Consider the following 18,988-nt stretch of genomic DNA (forward strand, 5'->3'; position numbering starts at 1 on the left):
TCGCATACCAAGGGCCACTATTGCGCATGCGCCGTTACAAAGGCAACCAGTATTACGGCTACCATGGCAACCATGGCGCTGAAGCACACCATGGAAGGAGAGTGGTCAGGGCAGCAATACAGGCTGCATGAAGTTTACCGTATTTTCCGGTGTATAAGACGCACCCGCCATATATGAAGGCTCTCATTGAAAAAGTTGGTATATAAGACGCGCCCGTGTATAAGACGCACCCCAGTTTGCCCACTTAGTCTAGTGAGGGTTAATTAAACACGCTTGTTCGACCATCGCGAAATGAACCATGGATGGACTCATCTGATCGCATAAAAGCTCCGTAGGCCCGCAGCCCGATTTCCGTTTTCGGTAGCATACTCGACCGCAGATAATTTGAACTTCGCGGTGTAGCTCCTGCGCAACTTCGGTGGCATACTGTAGTAAGACCGAGCACGACAGGTGTAGGTAGCGGAAAACACACGCCGAAGTCACCAACATAAACGTAATGCATACACGGTTGCGAAGTTGCAAAGAATGACTAAAAAAGAACGCCGGCTTGGCTTGTTTTGACAATGGCGAGAAGCGCGACTGTCGCCATCTTTTGGAATTTCACATTACTTTTGCTTGCGCCTCCGAAACAACCGCGTGTTTGCGATTCTGGAAGTCGTCATCCCCGCCGTTTCATGATAAAGTTCACCTAAAAAAAGTGGCGCACGGCGGTCCCCGTATTGAAGTATTAACCGTGTTACTACCGCATCATTGGTAGTGATATTTTTTCGGTGAAAAAAGCTTGAGCATGAACCTGAGTAATTTCTGAACTCGCAAAAAAAAAAAACGAAAAATTCGCATATAAGACGCACCCTTGTATAGGACGCACCGGGATGATTTTTGACAAAAACCGCGTCTTATACACCAGAAAATACGGTAGTCTCCCGATCCAGTAGTAGTTGCATGGTACAAGGCCGGCCGACAGCGTGAAAACGAGGCGAGAAAGTTTATAAGAGGGCAGCCGAGACTCCTGACGAACGAGAGGACCATCTCTCGAAGAATCTCCACCAAGCTGCGTAACGACAACTGCGTGTCTCTACCGAAATGTCTGCAGACGAAACTGCTTTCACTGTGTATATCCTGGCTTAGCTGAGGTATGCCGCTGTTTTTTATTCTTCAAATTTGATATCACACTTGTGCTGTTCTTGCTTGGTTTGTGTCTGTAGAACAGGGAAAAGATTTTGCATGTTCTCATAGAAACATCCTTCCCGTTACTCTCAGGTGAGAAGAGGAATTCTCTAAATACTCTTGTGTTGCAGAATTCTGTACAATAGTGTGTCAGTGCACCAAAGGAAAGTTTATCTGACATTTTCAGAACATCATTTCAAGCAATTCATGCATGATCATTCCGTGCATACTGAGTTCACACAATGCAGAAAGATTCTGTGCGCAGTGAGTGTGCGCAATTTAATGCATGCACGAGGTACCTTACAATCTCCAATAATTGCGCATAAAAATTTTAGTGTTCTGTAAACGTGAAAAACAGTGGTAACGAGATGACTTTCGCTGTGGGTGCCTGTATATGCAACACCAATAGAAATCGTTTCATGTACAGTTGCGTAATCTGTTCCACGATGTGCAGACTCTTTAGCGGACCAAGCGCTACGGTTGCTGACTACGGTAGTAACTAAATCGTGCTTCATGATCCACGGCGTCGGATGGAGCGGTGGCTCGTGAGAAAGTGTACGCAGATAGCGCTGTCAGTCGTATCCCTGTGGGTCTCGCTGCACTATTCGCAACTAGGAGGGTCAAGAGCACAAAACCTCACCACAGTAGCTATCGCTGCTCCGACATCATTAAAGCACGAAGGAGCACGACGCCAAAGGCTGTGGCCAGCACCGGAAACCAGGCTGTATCGCCCGAGATAACGCGACTGACTGAGTTCACGAAATACGCGGAGGAAGCGCGGCGGTTAGAACGGCCGCATGGGTCAGAGAGAGATCTTTCCTCCCATGTTTTCTCCTTCCAGAATCTTATTGTGCTTGGATCTTGTTCACCACAGACGCTAGAGCCAGTTCCCCCTTCAGTTAAGTTCATAGCGGGCAGGGCCACAATGATGGCTTCAGCGGAAGTGGCTCGCGTGTTCCTCCCCCTGTTACGCCATGTCGACGCCACAGTAACGGCGAACTTCAAAATCGATTTGCGCCCGAATGAAATCATACACTGCTACCAAACTTGTGCGAAGAAATCGGGAACGAAAGAAAAATAAAAGCATTAAAAAATAGCATAGCATAGCCGCTCCCCATAGACAACCATGATATGTAGACGCCCATTGTGTGTCCTGCTCCCACATACACCCTTGCATGTGCTGGTTGACGGCTCGACTTTCGACCGGTGGCTGGCGCGATTTGCGATTAGCAATTCTGCACTACATCTCACGCAAATTCGTACGTAGACAGTCCCGCACTTGCGACAATTTGGAGCTCCATAATTTTTGCCTCAGAAACCGCCGCCTCACCGAATGTGACAGCGCCAAAACGCCGGGAAAACGCCCCAACGGGCTCCTCGCGATATCGCGTAAAAACCCCACATCATAAGTTTCATAAGAATATGGCAACCACAAAGAACCCTTGCAGCTGTCGGATATACCTGCACGTTCCTTGAGCAAACGCGCACGTGCGTGCTCGGCACATGCTCTAGAATTTGCAGATTTGTCGCCAGTTGATCTTACGGAGCTCCAACATGGGTAAGCTGCACGCTCCCTTGTTACCTTTAGTAGTGGGCTAACCTGAAATGGCAAAAGCTGAAATGGAGGTGGGTGTAAACTTGTAGGTGGGTGTAAGTTTTAACGTATATATACATCACGTGACCGCTGGGAGTAAGAGTTCGCCAAGCACGGGGGTTGTCCCACGTGGCGCCTCTTCCTCGTCGGTTCATGCTCCATTTGAGCACCAGGAAGAGCAAGTGCAAGTCATTATGCGCTGAAGCATGGCCGGCATTACACAAACATGCACCACAACGGAACCTCTGCGTCACCTCGTAACCTCGAGCTCATGCTCTCCAGGTCCTCCAGATCAGCTCGTCATTTGTGCACTGACAGAATAATTATAGACACTCGAACAGCAAGGACTTTACTACGTGTCCTGGATGTCCTCAGCGCAGCACTTCAAACCACGACTTCCCAGGTGCCCTCTTGTCCGGAGGTAACCGCGTTGCGACGTCTAAACGGCATTCTTAGTGCTGCGAGCCGCTCTGTAATGTGAACGGCTACCGAACCTAATGAATGAAATGAATGCGTCCGGAGTAGCAAAACGGAGAATCGCCGCTGAGCAGGGCAAGGCGGGAGGATCGCCAAGCCGAAATTTCTCTCTTCTTACTTGTTAAACACCATCTCTGAAAATTTTCATCCAGTTCAAATTCGCGGCGCCTTTGGCAGCGCTCCAAGCGGTCTGGCCGCTGTGTTGTGGTTGCTATGGTAACCGACTGCGGCGTGCCCAACACGCCCACCAACGACGTTTGAGCTCGCTTCGCGCCGGAGGCGTGCACCGAGGTATCAGTAGACGCTCCTAACATGTAAGTGCTCTAGCCGTTTTAAATGCGTGCGTTAAAAGCCGTTAACTGCAACTTTTCCGTTTATCATGCCCTTTTCATTTTGATGGGCAAAACAGTCTGCATAGTACTTGTCAAGCTTAATTGGCTATACGTCGCGAAGAAGTCCTTGCTAAGCTGCGAAATCCTCACTTCCGCCCATCATTAAAATAGTAGGCCGTTCTTAAGACACTCACAAGCGTGGAAAATTTGAAAACGACTGTGTAGATTCTATTCGGAATGCAAATGTTTCCCGAAGCAAAATACATAGCCGCTTACAGCCTGCACAGTTTTTAAGGAGCGTGCTGCAAAAGGATCGACATGACGTTTGTTCCAAAAATTGTGTTCATCCGTTGTTCCCAAACTGTAATCTGATTCCTTCCTTGCGTGAACAACGAAGCACGGAAGAAATAGCTCTCGACCTGGGGCACTGAGGGCAATGATGCTGTAAGCATCAGTTATACTTTCATTACACTTGAGCTCATTTTATTCAATCACTGCTACGGGGGCTCCAGTATATTCAGTAAAATACAGAAAGCTTACACTTTAGACGTTTATTCGTCAACGCTGCCCGGCAGGGAGCTGCAGGAGAGATTCAGACGGCGGAGGAAGGCGTTTGCATCTAGGAAGGAAGAGGCCGAAGATGACGAGCCCAAAGAGGTGAGTGAAAGGAGCGAATACATTTAATAATCCGTGATTTCTGGCGCTGTTGGTGACCTCGGCTGTCCACAATGAGGTCCTACCTTCAGCTTTTCAGGTTCAGAACGACGAGTGACTGGACGCAGGCTCACCTGTAGCGTAATCATCGTACCTGTCTGTGTTCTTGGGAAGCATAGTGCAAGTAGTTCGGTCATGACAATCTACGGAGCGCTCCAGCTAACATTGCACCAAGATTAAGAAAAATGAAGGCAAACAAGTTACTGAACGAGCAGACATCCGATGCGACAATTATGCGAAAGTAGCCAGTTGGATTTACCCTCGATGATTACGTTGAAAGTTCGATTCCTTTGATACTTATGAGCGTAATGCCCGAATGAAGTGCTTGCAACCAGGTAGCTGTAATGCATACTTTTTTATCACAAAAAAAAAGCATGCAACATAATTAAAAAATACCGGGTGGCGCCGGCCGGGGAGGCTCGCATCGCCCAATGGAGACAACTCTCTTTCCTCCTCTATGCGCTGCATGGGGCAGGTAGAAAGGTATAAAGCAGATTTAAATGCAGCGAGTGTTTGCTGAAAGACGCAAAACAGCAAACAGTAAGTACATTATTGTTAGATCCAATCTTGTGCCTAATAGGAGGCGAAAAAAGCAGCACTCTGGAGTCGTTGTTTGAAGGGTTGTGACTGGCGCTCTCATAGTTTAGCTCTGCCCAGCGAGACCCCTAACGTTTTTATTATCCGTTCTGTAACCACGACCTAATCGGTTTTTGTTAACAGAGCGTTCTGCAGTACGACAACGAAGCCTTCACTGACGACGACAGGAGCGAAGTGGTTTCGGCCATGTCTCCGTCCCTGTCTCCGACTTCGGCAAGGCCTTCACCGCGGCTTCCACCTCTTCCCAGGAAGGTCACAACCTCAGGTGCTGCTGTTGGGGCCCACCCCGGCACTATCACTCCTTTTAAGCATGGAATAATATTAGCGCCCATTCTTGGTAAGCCGACCTGAACATCGGCCGTAAAGCGCGGCGATCCTGAAGCCGAGCTAGAGGACGGACTTGTCCCAGAACTTGCGAACTTTTCTCTCAGAATGGCATCACAAAAACTTCAGCATAACATTGACCATGAGCTGGATTGTAAGCAACGGTGGCGCAAAGAAGGCAGCTTAACCGCAACTTGTTGGAAGTTGTGTTCATCGTTCATCCGCTCGTTCGGCGCCGCTGTATCGCACCCAATGGCAGCATCCGGGCACGTGACCAAACTTGTGGATGTGGGAATAAGGGAGGCGGTACAGCAGTCGGTCATATTCTCCTGACCAATGAGAATTTGAAACCTCTCTTGACGTGATCCAACACGTGGGTGAAGGAGTGGGTCAGGGGTGAGTTGGTACAGCTGTCGGTGACAGTTCATCGCCGCCATAGCGGGAAACAGAATAATGAGGGTGAACTTTAGTTGTTCTTTTTTTTGCTGTTTACGACGAATAGAGTAGCTGTTAATGTTCTTGCCAAGCTCTTATTGGTGCAAGTGTGGGAGATGAAATTCCAATTATTTTTCTCATGAAATAAAAAAGAAGAGACATGAAAGCCGCGCTTGTACTTGTGCATCTTGCATACTTTACTATTGAGCCGTCATGAAATACAAGCATTTTGAAGCGATAGCTTCACTAGGCCATGAAAAGCCAAGGTCGCCGTTCTTGCAGTTTTTACCTTGATTAAGCGAAAAAAAAAAAAATAAGCTCCCCGTCGGGGAATCGAACCCCGGTCTCCCGCGTGACAGGCGGGGATACTGACCACTATACTAACGAGGAGAACGGCTACTATGTCAATTAAAACCCGAAACATCAATGAGAGCATATTGTGTGCTTAGTTTCTTGCAGACAAGGCAGACGCTTGGGCATGTTGGTTCCAAAGTACATATACTAAAATTTGAGCGATACAGAGAAGATTAGCATGGCCCCTGCGCAAGGATGACACGCAAAATCGTGAAGCGTTCCACATATCTGCTCAATCAATTTTCATTTGCGATGTCCGAAGATTTGAAACCACCTTTGTGACTGAATGTAATGTAATGTTCGATGCCTCTTAGTTCTAAAATATCATTTAAGGGTGTGCGAACAGCAGGCGTGGCAGCAATTGAATTATTAAAAATCAGTGTTGTGTCTGTGTCTCTTTTCGTCCTTGTCGTATGCTTTGCACCGATAAAGGCTTAGTTTCTTGTTCTCTTTTACGTATTTTGAAGCGATAGGCCATGTAAAGCCAAGGTCGCCGTGCTTTCAGTTTCAGTTTTCAGTTTTGCTGAATAAAGAGATTTACCAAGCTTAACAAGTGAAGCTATCGCGTCTGTTTAACCGGAGCTAAACCACCAGCAATTTTTTTAACCTGTGCCTCATGACCATCGATGTAGAATTACCACTTTTAGCTTTCGCCGTCTTGGGGATGAAATCTCGATATCATAGTGAGGTTTGAGATCATGATAAGTTCAAAATAAATAATTATTTGTGCTCTTCTGTAGACGCCGACCTGAGCTCCGGCAGCCAAACGCCCAGTTCCGTCGCCAGCTCGAAGGTTACCGCTGCGAGCAGAGATCGCACTCGCCGGAGGACGTCCGAGGTTCGTGCATCTCATCACGGATCGCTGCTATTGCATGCTTTTGTTTACATTGCCTATTGTACATTTTCTTACTCGGATGAATGCTACAGAACCGCGGCTTAAGTTCGATAGCAAATATTGTAGGCTCCTGGACTATGAAACCTCTGTAGTAGCATGTTAGGCCCATAACCAGGCAGACCTCTCCTTTATTCATTAAAGTCTCCCTCTCGACTATGAAAGCTACGTGCGGACAAGAATATATATAGAAGTAATAGAGTTTCTTCTCTAGTTTCCTCTATAATCACCAAGAAACGGCGCTGTCTTCGCATTTTTATTGTTATTTATTGGCTCCACATTTCCGAAAAGGGGTTTTCGCAAGTGGGAGTGGTGAATGGAGGACCAAAATAGGCATCGAATTTTCCCTAAAAGCAGTGCACAATGCAGAAAAGAAAGCGGTACCAAGTTAGCAATCAAGAACAAGTTCATTAAAAAGTCCAAAAACGATATAAAATCAAAACTAGTAAGTGATGTCATTAATGACCACTGAGGTCTTGCGGGTAACGATTGTAGCAAGACTTCATTGTTAGTAATTCGGGCATTTGGTGGCTGGGATGGCTCATTTAAATCTTTTGGGAACGCTTGATACTCTGGCCGTACCAAACCTGTCTTAAAGCCTAGTTTTAAGACAAGCTAAGCTTTTTTCTTAAACAGTTCATCCGTGTCGATTTTTTTTCCCCCTCTAGGGTCGGACGCCATTGGCGCCGCCCAGGATGACGCCTTCGAGACTGCTGCCGCCGACGCCTCTCCCTCGAAAAGGGCGCGTTCAACAGGTGGGTGCTGCCAGGAATTCAAGGGAACGGAGAAAGCCATTTTAGATGAAAAGTAGTAAGCAAAAGTCCATCGTTGGGGTGTCTTCTGTATCTCATCGTCTTCGTTCTATTCTAAAACTTCCGTCTACATTCTAGTCTCAGTGAACAAGAGAGTCAAGGAAGCATCCCGCCTTCTTCTCTAATATGTTCAGGATACTGAACTGAAGATGCTGACTGTGACAATGGCTATTGTGGGTGCTTGTGCGCTTGGCTAGGTGTCAGAGCTGTGCGACAAGACTCTTGTCTTTAATTATTACTTAATGCATCGCTACAGTGGAGCTATTGACGGCTGATTTACCGTAAGGCAAACTCCACCTCAACCTGCAACAACATCAACTCGATTCACCTCTGTTGATGTATTACAAATTCATGGCTGAATGCTGAGAATTTCTTCGAGTGTAAAGGGCGAGAGATGGCTGCTTTACGGAGACTTCCGCACTTTCCCTCCATGCCCATCTTTTGCTTAAAACTTTTACCAAGAATCACTGCTCTGAAGCTTGTAATGTATCTAGGCACTGGAAGTATACGCCTTTTTGCTACCATTGCATCACCGCTACGCTCTAAGGAAAAAGGGATAATGGCAGGGTAAAATAGCTATGGGAAGAACATTCGCATTTTTCTTTCAGTGTTAACATTATCCACTGTTCCTTTCCTACTATATCTTTTATCTTATTTTAGCTTCGGCTGCTGTCACTCATGCAGGTCGAAATCGGGGAAGAAGCCATCGAAAAAGCTCTCAAGAAGCGCCGAGAAGCACTGGCGAGGTGGAAGTCCAGCGCCACATCGGCTGTGCGTCAGGTACACGACCCCGAACAAAATTAATACGCGACATCTTTTTTTTTTTCTTCTGACACTCCAATTCATTTATCGCACGTGTTTCTGAGAGTTTATATTCCGTAGTGGAATAAATCATTACTAGAACATGGAATTAAATCATTCTAAAACAGGAAACCAAAACCAAAACTGAGCTCACGTCATATCAGGGGATATTTCACTTGACGTCGCTATAAGTTTGCATACGTTATTGAGAAGATTCTCATGTGTGCGCTCGGTGGCTAAACTATAGTGACTGCAGTTGATAACCTTGTCATAAGATGACTGAAATTACTGAAACTAACGAAATTCAGACCGCATTTCTTTCACTTTCTTTCAGCAAGAGCGAAAGAAGTACGAACGGGCAGTGCTTGCCAGTATGAAGGAAAAGGTTGCCTTAAAATAACACATCTTGCATGTCGAGACGGCCCAACAGAAACAAAACGTTCACTAAGTTATTCGCAGCAAGTAGTCGTTGAGCTGCTAAAAGAGGTATTAAGTGGCTACAGACACCTAATTTTAGTTGCGTGTTTTCTTCTTTCAAATGATGTGTTTGACATTGCAATACGTGGATCACCGCGTCGTATTTGCCTACGATCGCTAAAAAAATTATACTTGAATTTTTTCTCTCGCGCTGTTTCGGTTTCATTAACGGAACAATGGCTGTGGTCACGTGAGGCATGAACGAAAAAAACTGCATTATAAACCTTGGTTTAAATTACTACAACGCTTGAACTGCCTGTTTCAAGAGCTAGAATGACAACGAATGACGTATTAGCCAATATATTGCCGTTTTGTTGGTGCCTCATGTGACCTGAAGACCAACTGCACTTCACAGCGTTCAGTTCATTAAATCGAAACAGAAACAGCATTGAGAAAAAATTCTATTATAAATTATTTATTGGTCGTAGGCGAACACTACAGGGTGGTAAATGTGTAATATAGTCTAATGCATCATATGAAAGAAGAAAACAAGCAAGCAAAAATTTGGTGTCTATAGTCCTTTAACTGCCCGATGCGGTCGATGTAGGGAAGCAAGAAGCGGTTCGATGAGGAATTGTTTTTGAGCCTTTGTGGCTATTTTGAATGCGAACATTACGGCATCCTGTTCCCGCCAGTCTGCAGAACTAGCCGAGAAGACACTGGTACAAGAAGCGGAAGCATTTTTCACTCGAAAGTGGACGAAGGAAGTGACAGGCGCGGCCGAAACGAAACAACGGGAAGCTGAGGAAGTTCGTCCTTCGTCTGCTGCTGTGGATGGTGGAGATATTGTGCCAGACGCGCCCCCCGACGCCAACGAGCTCACCCATGAGCCTGACGAGGAAGGTATCTACAAAAAATATTCGACAAAATAAATATTGTTTTTTTTTCTCCTGTAAAGCGTGCACCACGTTTTACGTAGAAGCAATGGGTGAAAGACAACTTCAGTAGAGGCTAGCGAACAGGATCATCATTATTTGGGAAATTAACTTCCTTTGCCTTTCTTTTTTTGGCACAGGAACGCGCTAACAGAACCCAACACCGTCTGGTCCAAGCGGTGTTGCATAATCAATAGCAAAAATCTCAGGCAGAAACAGGGAAGGTGTAAAGCAACGTGTAGGGAGTGAGCGCTTTTGGCGGATGATTATGACACACACTTCTTCAAATCCATTCGATGGCGGTCAGGGCATGACAACTTTGCAGCTACAATGCAAATAGCCACCGTACATGACAACTTACTTGATCAGGCTCTTCCTATTGCTTTCAAATGCACTCTAGAATTTACATGCCCAAATTCGTGTGCTGGCTTTTGGCTGGGTGGGTGTCTTGGGATCGAAGACAAGGACGAAAACAAAGCGCAACCTTTGAGTAATTGGACTTTACTTCAATAATAAAGTTAAGAAATGGTCGTCGTGCAGTTGATCAATTTTTTTAATAATGCTAGCGGTTTTGGCGATATGATTGAATCGACAGCTTTACAGAGGGTGGCGGAATATTTGACCGAAATTCAACCAGCAGGAGCTCGACATAATGAGTTTGTACATTTTTCGACACATGCTAAGCTGGTACCTAGAAAGAAAATATGCACAGGCAATCACGCGAGGTAATGCGACAAATCTGCTTTAGCGGCATTGGTGGTGCATTCGCTGCTGCAATGATCTCGTCCCTGTTGCTGCTTTGAATTGTATTTCGCCGTCGCTCTGACGTTCCAGTTTTGCGTATGCCTCTCGTGGGTGGAGATGTATGGAGGTGACGTGAGTAATTGTGTGACGGGTATGGCCTTCTAAAAGTGGAGATGGGTTTTTGGTGCTATTTGAACGTTCGGTTTCGAGTAGGATTTCCTTGACCCACGTTTGTTCCCCAAGATAGCCAATGGTCGTTAAGGGTAGCGAACTGGATTCAAAGAGAAGGCAAACGTAGCAGGGGGCAGCAGAAAGTTAGGTGGGCGGATGCGATTGAGAAGTTTGCAGGGATACAGTCGGCGCAACTGGCAATGGACAGGGTTAATTGGAGAGACATGGGAGAGGCCTTTGTACTGCAGTGAACGTAGTCAGGCTGATGATGATGATAATGACGGTAAAGCTTAAGTAAGGTGAAGGTAGACTGGTTGGTGGCGGATGATGATGGCCTCTAGACGGTGTAGGTTGATTGGCAATAAGTGGAAGCTTTCTGAGGATGGGGGTGGGAGAATGTTCCGGCGAATGAGCGTGGGTTGTTTGATTTTTGGTGGACAATTCTGGATGTTGGAGGTGGGCGGAAATCAAAGGTGATGGGTAGTGGAAGGAGGCCCTCTGAATGGTGGCGGGGTCACACAACGCCAGATGTACTGATTTTTACCAACCAATGGCAGTAATGCTAACGCACTAAAAGCCTTTTTAGCTTGATTACAAAACCCGAGTGCGGAGCAATGGGAAACTCTGCTGTCCAGCGACCGCTGTGAAGACCAACAAGGTCTGGTACAGCGAGCTCAACGGGCGGCAGTGGCCAGCGGAGCCCTGGACTGAGGGCAACCGACCGCTGATTAGAGGCGGACGACTTCGACAGAGAAGACTCCTGGGGATAGAATCAAGGAGAAAACGTCTCTGAAGATGCCCAAGGGCGTCCGCAGAATTTTTTGCTGGGGGGGGCCCCATTGGTTGTTGGCGCCGGAGGGGGAGGGGGGGGGGTATGTTCGTAGCAAAAAGGCACTATTTGCGGAGTAAATTTATTTATTTATATACAAATAAAATAAATAAGTAAAATACACACATGAAAGAAAAATTACAAACAGCAAATTAAAGCGAGGCTAGAAGCGAAGATGAGCTTGTTGTTGCGCAGTAGAGGATGTGAGCTCGTTGTCTAGTTGCAGCGTTCGAGCATGATTCCGTGGACGCGAGCTGCTCGAGTGCTTCGACTATGGCCACGTAATGCTGAGAGAAGATCCTAATAGACTTGTACTTTGCAGACCATCTTGTCTCACACAGCATCGGAATGTTGGGCGCCAATTTTCTCCGGAGCACGCTCTCGCGGAAGAAGTTTATGGTTTGTTTGATTATCCCAATTGTGTTTCGAATTTCAGAGACGTCGTTCAAATCGTTGATGACGAGATTTAGTTTGTGACTTGCACAGTGGAAAAATAGTGCCTTCGGGAACTGTTTTTGTATAATTTTGTTCACTCCAGCTTCTTTTCCAGCCATTGTAGAGCATCCATCGTACCCCTGTCCAACGAGGTTCGAAAGAATCAGTCCGACATTCGTCAAAAGCTTCAAGATTGCCGCGGCGATGCAAGCGGAGTTTAATTGCTCCAGCTCTACAAATCCCAAAAACTGCTCTCGAACGCACACTTCGACTTCCGCCTTGTCAATAAAGCGAACGCCTATAGACATCTGCTCTTTTCCTGAAATATCTGCAGTTTCGTCAGCAAGAATGGAAAAAGCAAACGCTTTGTTAGTTTCGGTAACTATCTGCTCTCTCAGGATGTCGCCACAGATTGTGATGATCTCGTTCTGGACGCGGACAGAAGTGTACTTGACATTGCCAGCAGAAGAAGCGAAGTGCTCCTGAAGTAGAGTATCTCCAGCTTCTACACGAAAGTCAAGCAGATCATTGAAGACTCCACTATCGGACTGCTTGCCGCGAATCGGCAAGTCATGCGTCGCGCAAAAGACAATGGTGGAAACTATTGGAAATAGTTTCTCACGGTTCCTTTCAACTTGCGCGTGCAGTGCTCTGTTCAGCTGCTGTACAACGGGTAGCTGCTTGCCTTTCATCACATCCATAAAGTTCTGTGAGGCCGTCATTGCCTCCTGGTGCCATTGGGATTTTACGTGATCCCTGCACGCCTCGTGCATTTTTCTGTAGTTACTGAAAGCGCGCACGATAAAACTACCTTGAGTACCCCGGTGAACACGCGGAGGAAAAATTACGCAAAAACGACAAAAGGCGCCTTTCGCTGTCGCTGAGTACGCAAGCCAGGGGGCGTAATCTCCCAGCCACTGATGTCGAAAAGGCCTCTTTCCAGGTGTTACATCCTTCTTAAAATCATATGTGACATTTGGCGACCATGGCTTAGTAAGAAGACGTAACTTCAAAAAGTCCGGTATGCCAGTGAGTTTAGCTTTGCCTAGAAACTCTCCTAAGTCATATTCTTGAGGCAAGTTATTTGTTTTCTTGATGTTGTCTCCGGACTTCGATCCCAAGCAAGGAGAAAGGGAATCGTCTCGGCTTACTGCGTGACCGGAGCTCGCTGGTGAAGTTCCTTCCATAGAGACGACGACGTCGGCTACTGTCCGGTGATGAAAGGTTGCATCGCTCTGGTCAAATCCGGACTTAAATCCCAGGAAAGGAGAAATGGAATCATCTCGGCCTGCTGCATTACCTGAACTCACTGTTGACAGAGTCCCTTCCATGGAGTCGACGACATCAGCTACTGTCCGGTGATAAAAGCTTGCATCACTCTGTTCAAATGCTACACCGTTGTCACATATCACACCAGAATCTGCAGGGGCGCATTTGGATAACGCTTCGTCAGACAACCGCTGACGCTTGAAGAAGCGCCGAATGTCCATCATTCGGAACCGCGCGAGACAAAGCTGGCTATGGAGTTCTTCGGGGTTGGTAGTGTTAAAAATATATACACATTGATTGAAAAAACGGTTGAATGCGTACGTTGAAAACAAAAAATGACTATGTATGCAGCGAAAACTTATTTACAAGATAAATGCACGCTCGCAGCTTCATACACCTCGCTCCATCTTGCTCGCGCAACCGCACAGTCGAGTGTTTGCACACACACTACTCGCCGCTCGTCGTTTTCTCGTCCGCTGTCTTGGTTGTTCTCAGCTTCGTTGACAACCGGCCACTAAAAACACCGAAGCACAAACAAAGAGGCGCGCACACGCAAGGAACGCCGCGCGACTTCCGAGGGGAAGGGACACTCGCCACTCCGGTCGGAAAATTTATTTTGTGTGTTTTTATGAGGTTCAGAGCCCCAAAACGACTCAGGCTATGAGGGACGGACGGTCTCTTTACCATGCACTGACATCGCACAGTACATGGGCGCTGTTGGGATTTGAGGCCCAGCCAGAGGTGACAGGCGAGCCAGGCAGGCGCCATCGGGCTGCCTTGACCAAAGGCGCTGGTTTCCGGAGAAGACGCAAGGAACGCTGGTGTGGGGGCGCCTCTGGAGACTGCGTCGCCGTGAACAAAAGCAGCTAATCCCCTTTGCCGAAAATTCTGAAAGCGGCGCTTGTACCGAACTGCGCTCTCCCGTGGATCGGAGGAGACAGCGAGCGGCGGCGGCGCCAACTCATCGCCCGCTTGCCCCTGAGCAGTCCGACAAAGCGGGGATGGACACGGCTGATTTGTCCCTCCCTCCTGAAGAATTCATCGGTGGCCGGGGTGTGCACTGTCTGCCTCCGTGTCGCTATCTCTCTAGAGATCAAAGAAACAGGCACACATCTCAAGACGGCTCGAAACACATGCTCGCCGGTGCCGCTGTATGTCTGCAACGACGCGTCCCCGGACGCGGCACTTTGCAGATGTGACCCAAAGCGTGGAAGCAGGGCCGCTTTTACTCTTTTGGCTGAGCGCACCGCCGCCCCTGACGTGCGGCCATCACTCACGGTTCGAGTGAGTGATTTTCCAGGGGGGTGCAGCCGCCCCCCCTTGCCCCCCCCCCTCCGGACGCCCATGATAGATGCCCCCAAACCGCAGGAAAAAGGACTAGAGTAAAATAAAGTTTTCTCTTCCCTTCCCTTTCTAGCTTGATTCGACGCGTGAATAAGTATAGATTCTGTCCGAAAATGCGGATATTGGTTTGCCGTTATTTTAAACCAAATGTGAATGAGAGACACGCTGTTTTGCGCTTCTAGAAATTATTTTACTCTCTCTTTCTTTAGACGAGAACCTGCTGACGTCCGAAGACTGCGTTCCCGACGAGCAGCTCGCCTGCAAGATGCTGAGGGCGGAACACAAACCCCAGGTCGACACCAACCTGCACTTTCCTTCGTCATCCAAAGGTCCGTGAACACAAAATAGTGATGCGATTTTGCAAACGTGACAATGTCACAGGAAGACGGGGCAGTGTCGCATCGCTGAAATGAAAGCCATACTTTCTTCGTTTCGTTCGAGCGAGCATGCTTTTTTGGTGAAATGCAGTGTGAACACAGCGCTGATTCCTTCAACCACTATAAGGACAATATGAACGTTTTCTAGGTCTCCGTCCTTTTTTACTGCTTTGTATCAGAAAACTTTCCGAACTCTGCGGTTGCACTTGAAATATACAAGTCAGAGACCAGTTATAGCCTGCGTGCGTGCACCTTGTTTTTTCACGGGTTATATCCGTCTTCTGGAAACGCTCTTTCGTCTTTATTTGTTCCTCTTCCCCATCGAAATGACAGCTCTTTGGACTTGAAAGAGGTCATTTTTCTCGCCTTTCCTTTAATTACTCTCTCTACAACAGTTTATTGTTGGGCTAGTGGTTTTTGGGTTACGTTGAGAAAATAATTGGGGCACGTGGTTCAAGAAGAGACAGGCAGCACTGTTTTCTGTCTCTTTTTACGCCTTGTGGCTGCTTTGATTTCTCGACGGCACCACTCTGCATCACTGACTTTTATCGATTTGTTTTGCGTATTTTCCGTTATACCTTATCAGTTCATACAACTCTGCTAATTGATCATTGTCATTACCGCCAGCATAACCGTAATCATCATCATCAACTCTCTCAAGCCCACCGCAGGATACAGGACCTCTGCCAGTTACCTCCGGATACCTGCGCTTTTTATTGCGAAAGCAATACTAGTTGCACTTTCAGCCCGTCATGTAGCGAGGCCGGTAGCTACCAAATTAGCATATTGGATTACATTGGATTGCATTGGATTGGATTGGATTGAGGGGTTTGGATTAAATGGATTGAGGATTAATTTGGATTGGGGGTTTGGATTGGATTAGCATATTGGATTAGATTTGATTAGATTTGATTAGATTTGATTGGATTGTATAACCGATGCCATCCACAAGTCACACACAAGTGCAAACCACAAGTCTAACCACAAGCACCACCACCAGCTACACTACCAGCTGAACCATGGCGTAGCTACGGATATTGCTTTCGCAATTACCGGGCTTAACCAAGCTAAGCCACAGCCATTTTTGTTTTACTGACACTGGGGAAAGACAGTTTTGCTCCGTTCTTTAGATATAATTTCAATTACCATAATCCGCGTACTCATGTGGGAGGTAAGCAAGGCTATAGCAAGGTATAGCAAGGCTCCCTGAAGATTGCATAAGCGCACCATCTATACTGCTGTCAGGAAAAGAAAAACGCTACCTTGAATGTGAATGTTGACACGCGTGTGCTTTAGTCTGTTTTTTTATTTTTTTGAATTTTTTTGTTTCCGCTGTATGACTTGTGTCTATTACTTTTCATTTTTCACCGCCTGCTAGGTACTTATTCCGGCTGGCAGATAATTAAGATTTCAGTTGTAAGTCAGCGCTGTGTTGTGTCTCTGCCTGTGCCCTTCTTCTTGTCCCGTTCGTTGCGCTGTAGTCATGGAATATCGGAACCAACTCGCCCAGCAACTTACCTTGTCAAGAGAATCAGGGCGGGTACTAAGAACGATGCTACACTCTAAACACGAATATGCCTGTATGGGAGTAAAAAGAGAGAGTAAGTTTGTCCTCTAGCTCACCCCCTTTTATAAAAGAAAATGCGCTAGAGGACAACCTACCCCCTTTGTACTCCTCTCTGTTCAGAGTGTAGCGGCCAGCATGGCTTAACATGTTTTACACTGCTTACAGCGCCGTTATCTTCGAAACTGAAGGACGCTGGAGATAACGAAGATGGCACTGACAGTCGGACCAGGCAGAGAGCATCGGCGTCGGACAAACTTTCGTGCTTTGCGATAAACCAGATGGAACACCGACTGATAAATCAAAGGGTGAGAGAAAGCGTTGTCGCATGTATCTTTTCATTAGGATGTCATGCTAGCTAGCTATTTGTGCGACCCAGATGGGGCACTGTAATTTGTTGTGATTCCGAATTCTGAGTCCCCCTTTCGATGATTTCAGGAGCTGCAGTGGTTCGACAATGAAGGAACCGTGGCTTCGTCACCGTGCGTAATCACCGATAAGCCGTGTCGCCTCTGGGATTACGACGACGAGAGTGAGGCCTTCAAACCAAAGTATATGAAAGTAAGAGCTTGCAATGGTATGTGTATGAGAGACTTTGTCACGTGCACAAGCGTTGTAGTGTGTCACGTGCTCTAGGCGGGCTTGGGAGAGGTTGTACTCAAGTGAGAAAGGAGATAAGGTGCCGCATAGCTACCCTTTTTACCTCATCGCCCGGGAGGAACGGATATGTCCGGACGTTCTTTTTTATAGTTATTTTTAGAAAGAGTTCTATTTATAGACTGTTGCGCTGGCGTCGATGACAGAATTGCATATAAGGGTAGTTAAAGCGTCGTTGCTTCGTGAACGAAATATTCGTCGAACTATGGCAGAGCACGTGATGCATTATTTCATACGGGAAAACGCAGGGTAACAACCGGCAATTTTGTTTTCACGGAGTCAAGCGCTGGATGGAAAACACTCTGGTCAACTGGACCGTGTTAGCATTAATGTATGCCCCTTTTCATTCAGCGCCTGCACCAGCTGCGACCAGTTACTAGTGCTGTTAACGGCTCTTTACAAGGACGCTGAAAACTACTCCATCCAATTTTTAGTTTTAGTAAAATTCACTTGCTTGACTTTTTGTTTGGTTTATTGGGGTTTAACGTCCCAAAGCAACTCAGGCTGTGAAGGACGTCGTAATGAAAGGCTCTGGAATAATTTCTACCACCTGGGGTTCTTTAGCGTGCACTGACGTCGCAGAGCACACGGACCTCTAGAATTTCGCCTCCATAGAAATGCGGCCGCCGCGGCCGGGATCGAACCCGCATATTTCGGGTCAGCAGCCGAGTACCATAACCACTGAGCCACCGCGCCGGGGGCTTCACTTTTTGTGGCTGCCCAAAGCTCGTTGGGCAGCAAAATACGTATTAATGCAGATAAATAATGAGCTAAAGATAAAGTATTTTTCCAAGCCACTCGATTCAAACTTCTGGCGTTGAGAAGTTCAGACTATCATGTACTCCGTGATCACATCTGAAATTTGATGGTAATGTGGGCAGGCCTAAAAGATCCTCGACGAGAAAGCATTGATCTCATCGCAGTTGAGGAGCTAAAATGGTCGGTGTTAAGGATGCCTGTAATTCATTGTCTGGCACTTTCTACCCTGTAAAAGCTTCATTTTCTGTGAACGTAGCCTCTTCTAAATCGATACAGATTAACTTGAATTCGTCCGTCAGTGTACCTTTAAACTCTTGCGAAATCTCAGTAGCCTAACTTTATTTTTTACTTTTACTGCATCACACCCTTCACCCGAGTGTAACCGACGCGTCCGCGGATATAGTGTCCCCTGACATACGCTGAACCTTCTCTCCGGCTCCCCGGCAGGCGCTGACCTGCGTGCCGTACCACTGCGACGCGGAGCAGGAGCTGGAGCTGGAGCTGGACGTCTCCTCGCTCCGCTTCGACCACCACCCGCTGTTCAGCGCCGAACACGTGCTTGTTGCGCAGCTGACCGGCCTGTACGAGGCGTACGCCGCTCTCGCGCTCTCCGGAGACTACGCCCCGCTCTCCTGCAAGGACAAGGCGAGCCACGTCGCTTGTTAGTTTTTAATGCGACAGCATTAAAAGTCTCGTCGGGGAAAAAATTCGTCGTCGGTCGTAAAATTTGCTGATTGGTTGGAGAGAAGTGACGTCTACAGACCGAATAATTCCCATTGGATGGAGAGAAGTGACGTCACCATAGCGGTTAATTTCTATTGGATGGAAAGAACTGGCGTCATTTCCCGTAAAGGCATCAACAGCTTCTAATGCTATCACACTGCCGACATTAAACTACTCCCTTACTTCATTAAACTACTCCCTGACATTAAATTACTCCCTTATTGCAAATCTACTCCACCTTGGGGGATTCCCCTAAACATTTGAC

General features: G+C 47.0%; 1 protein-coding gene and 2 non-coding genes across 3 annotated transcripts; 2 read left to right on the forward strand and 1 right to left on the reverse strand.

Annotated features, from left to right (window-relative positions):
* The first annotated feature begins 2,721 nt into the window (after window positions 1-2,721).
* Window positions 2,722-18,666, forward strand: LOC149335387 (uncharacterized). Its single transcript, XM_089553911.1, has 8 exons — window positions 2,722-2,725; window positions 4,118-4,227; window positions 5,005-5,146; window positions 7,555-7,641; window positions 14,853-14,972; window positions 16,753-16,892; window positions 17,023-17,145; window positions 18,448-18,666. The coding sequence occupies exons 1-8, from the start codon at window positions 2,722-2,724 to the stop codon at window positions 18,664-18,666; spliced, it is 945 nt and encodes a 314-aa protein (XP_089410037.1).
* On the reverse strand, window positions 5,959-6,030 carry TRNAD-GUC (transfer RNA aspartic acid (anticodon GUC)). The gene has a single exon. It is a non-coding gene; the product is annotated as a tRNA-Asp (tRNA).
* LOC149335389 (U6 spliceosomal RNA) lies at window positions 6,119-6,224 on the forward strand. Its single transcript, XR_016284691.1, has one exon. It is a non-coding gene; the product is annotated as a U6 spliceosomal RNA (small nuclear RNA).
* Window positions 18,667-18,988: the final 322 nt, after the last annotated feature.

This window comes from Amblyomma mixtum, chromosome 7 (assembly GCF_055824585.1).
Source record: "Amblyomma mixtum isolate Tamu chromosome 7, ASM5582458v1, whole genome shotgun sequence".
NCBI lineage: Eukaryota > Metazoa > Arthropoda > Arachnida > Ixodida > Ixodidae > Amblyomma > Amblyomma mixtum.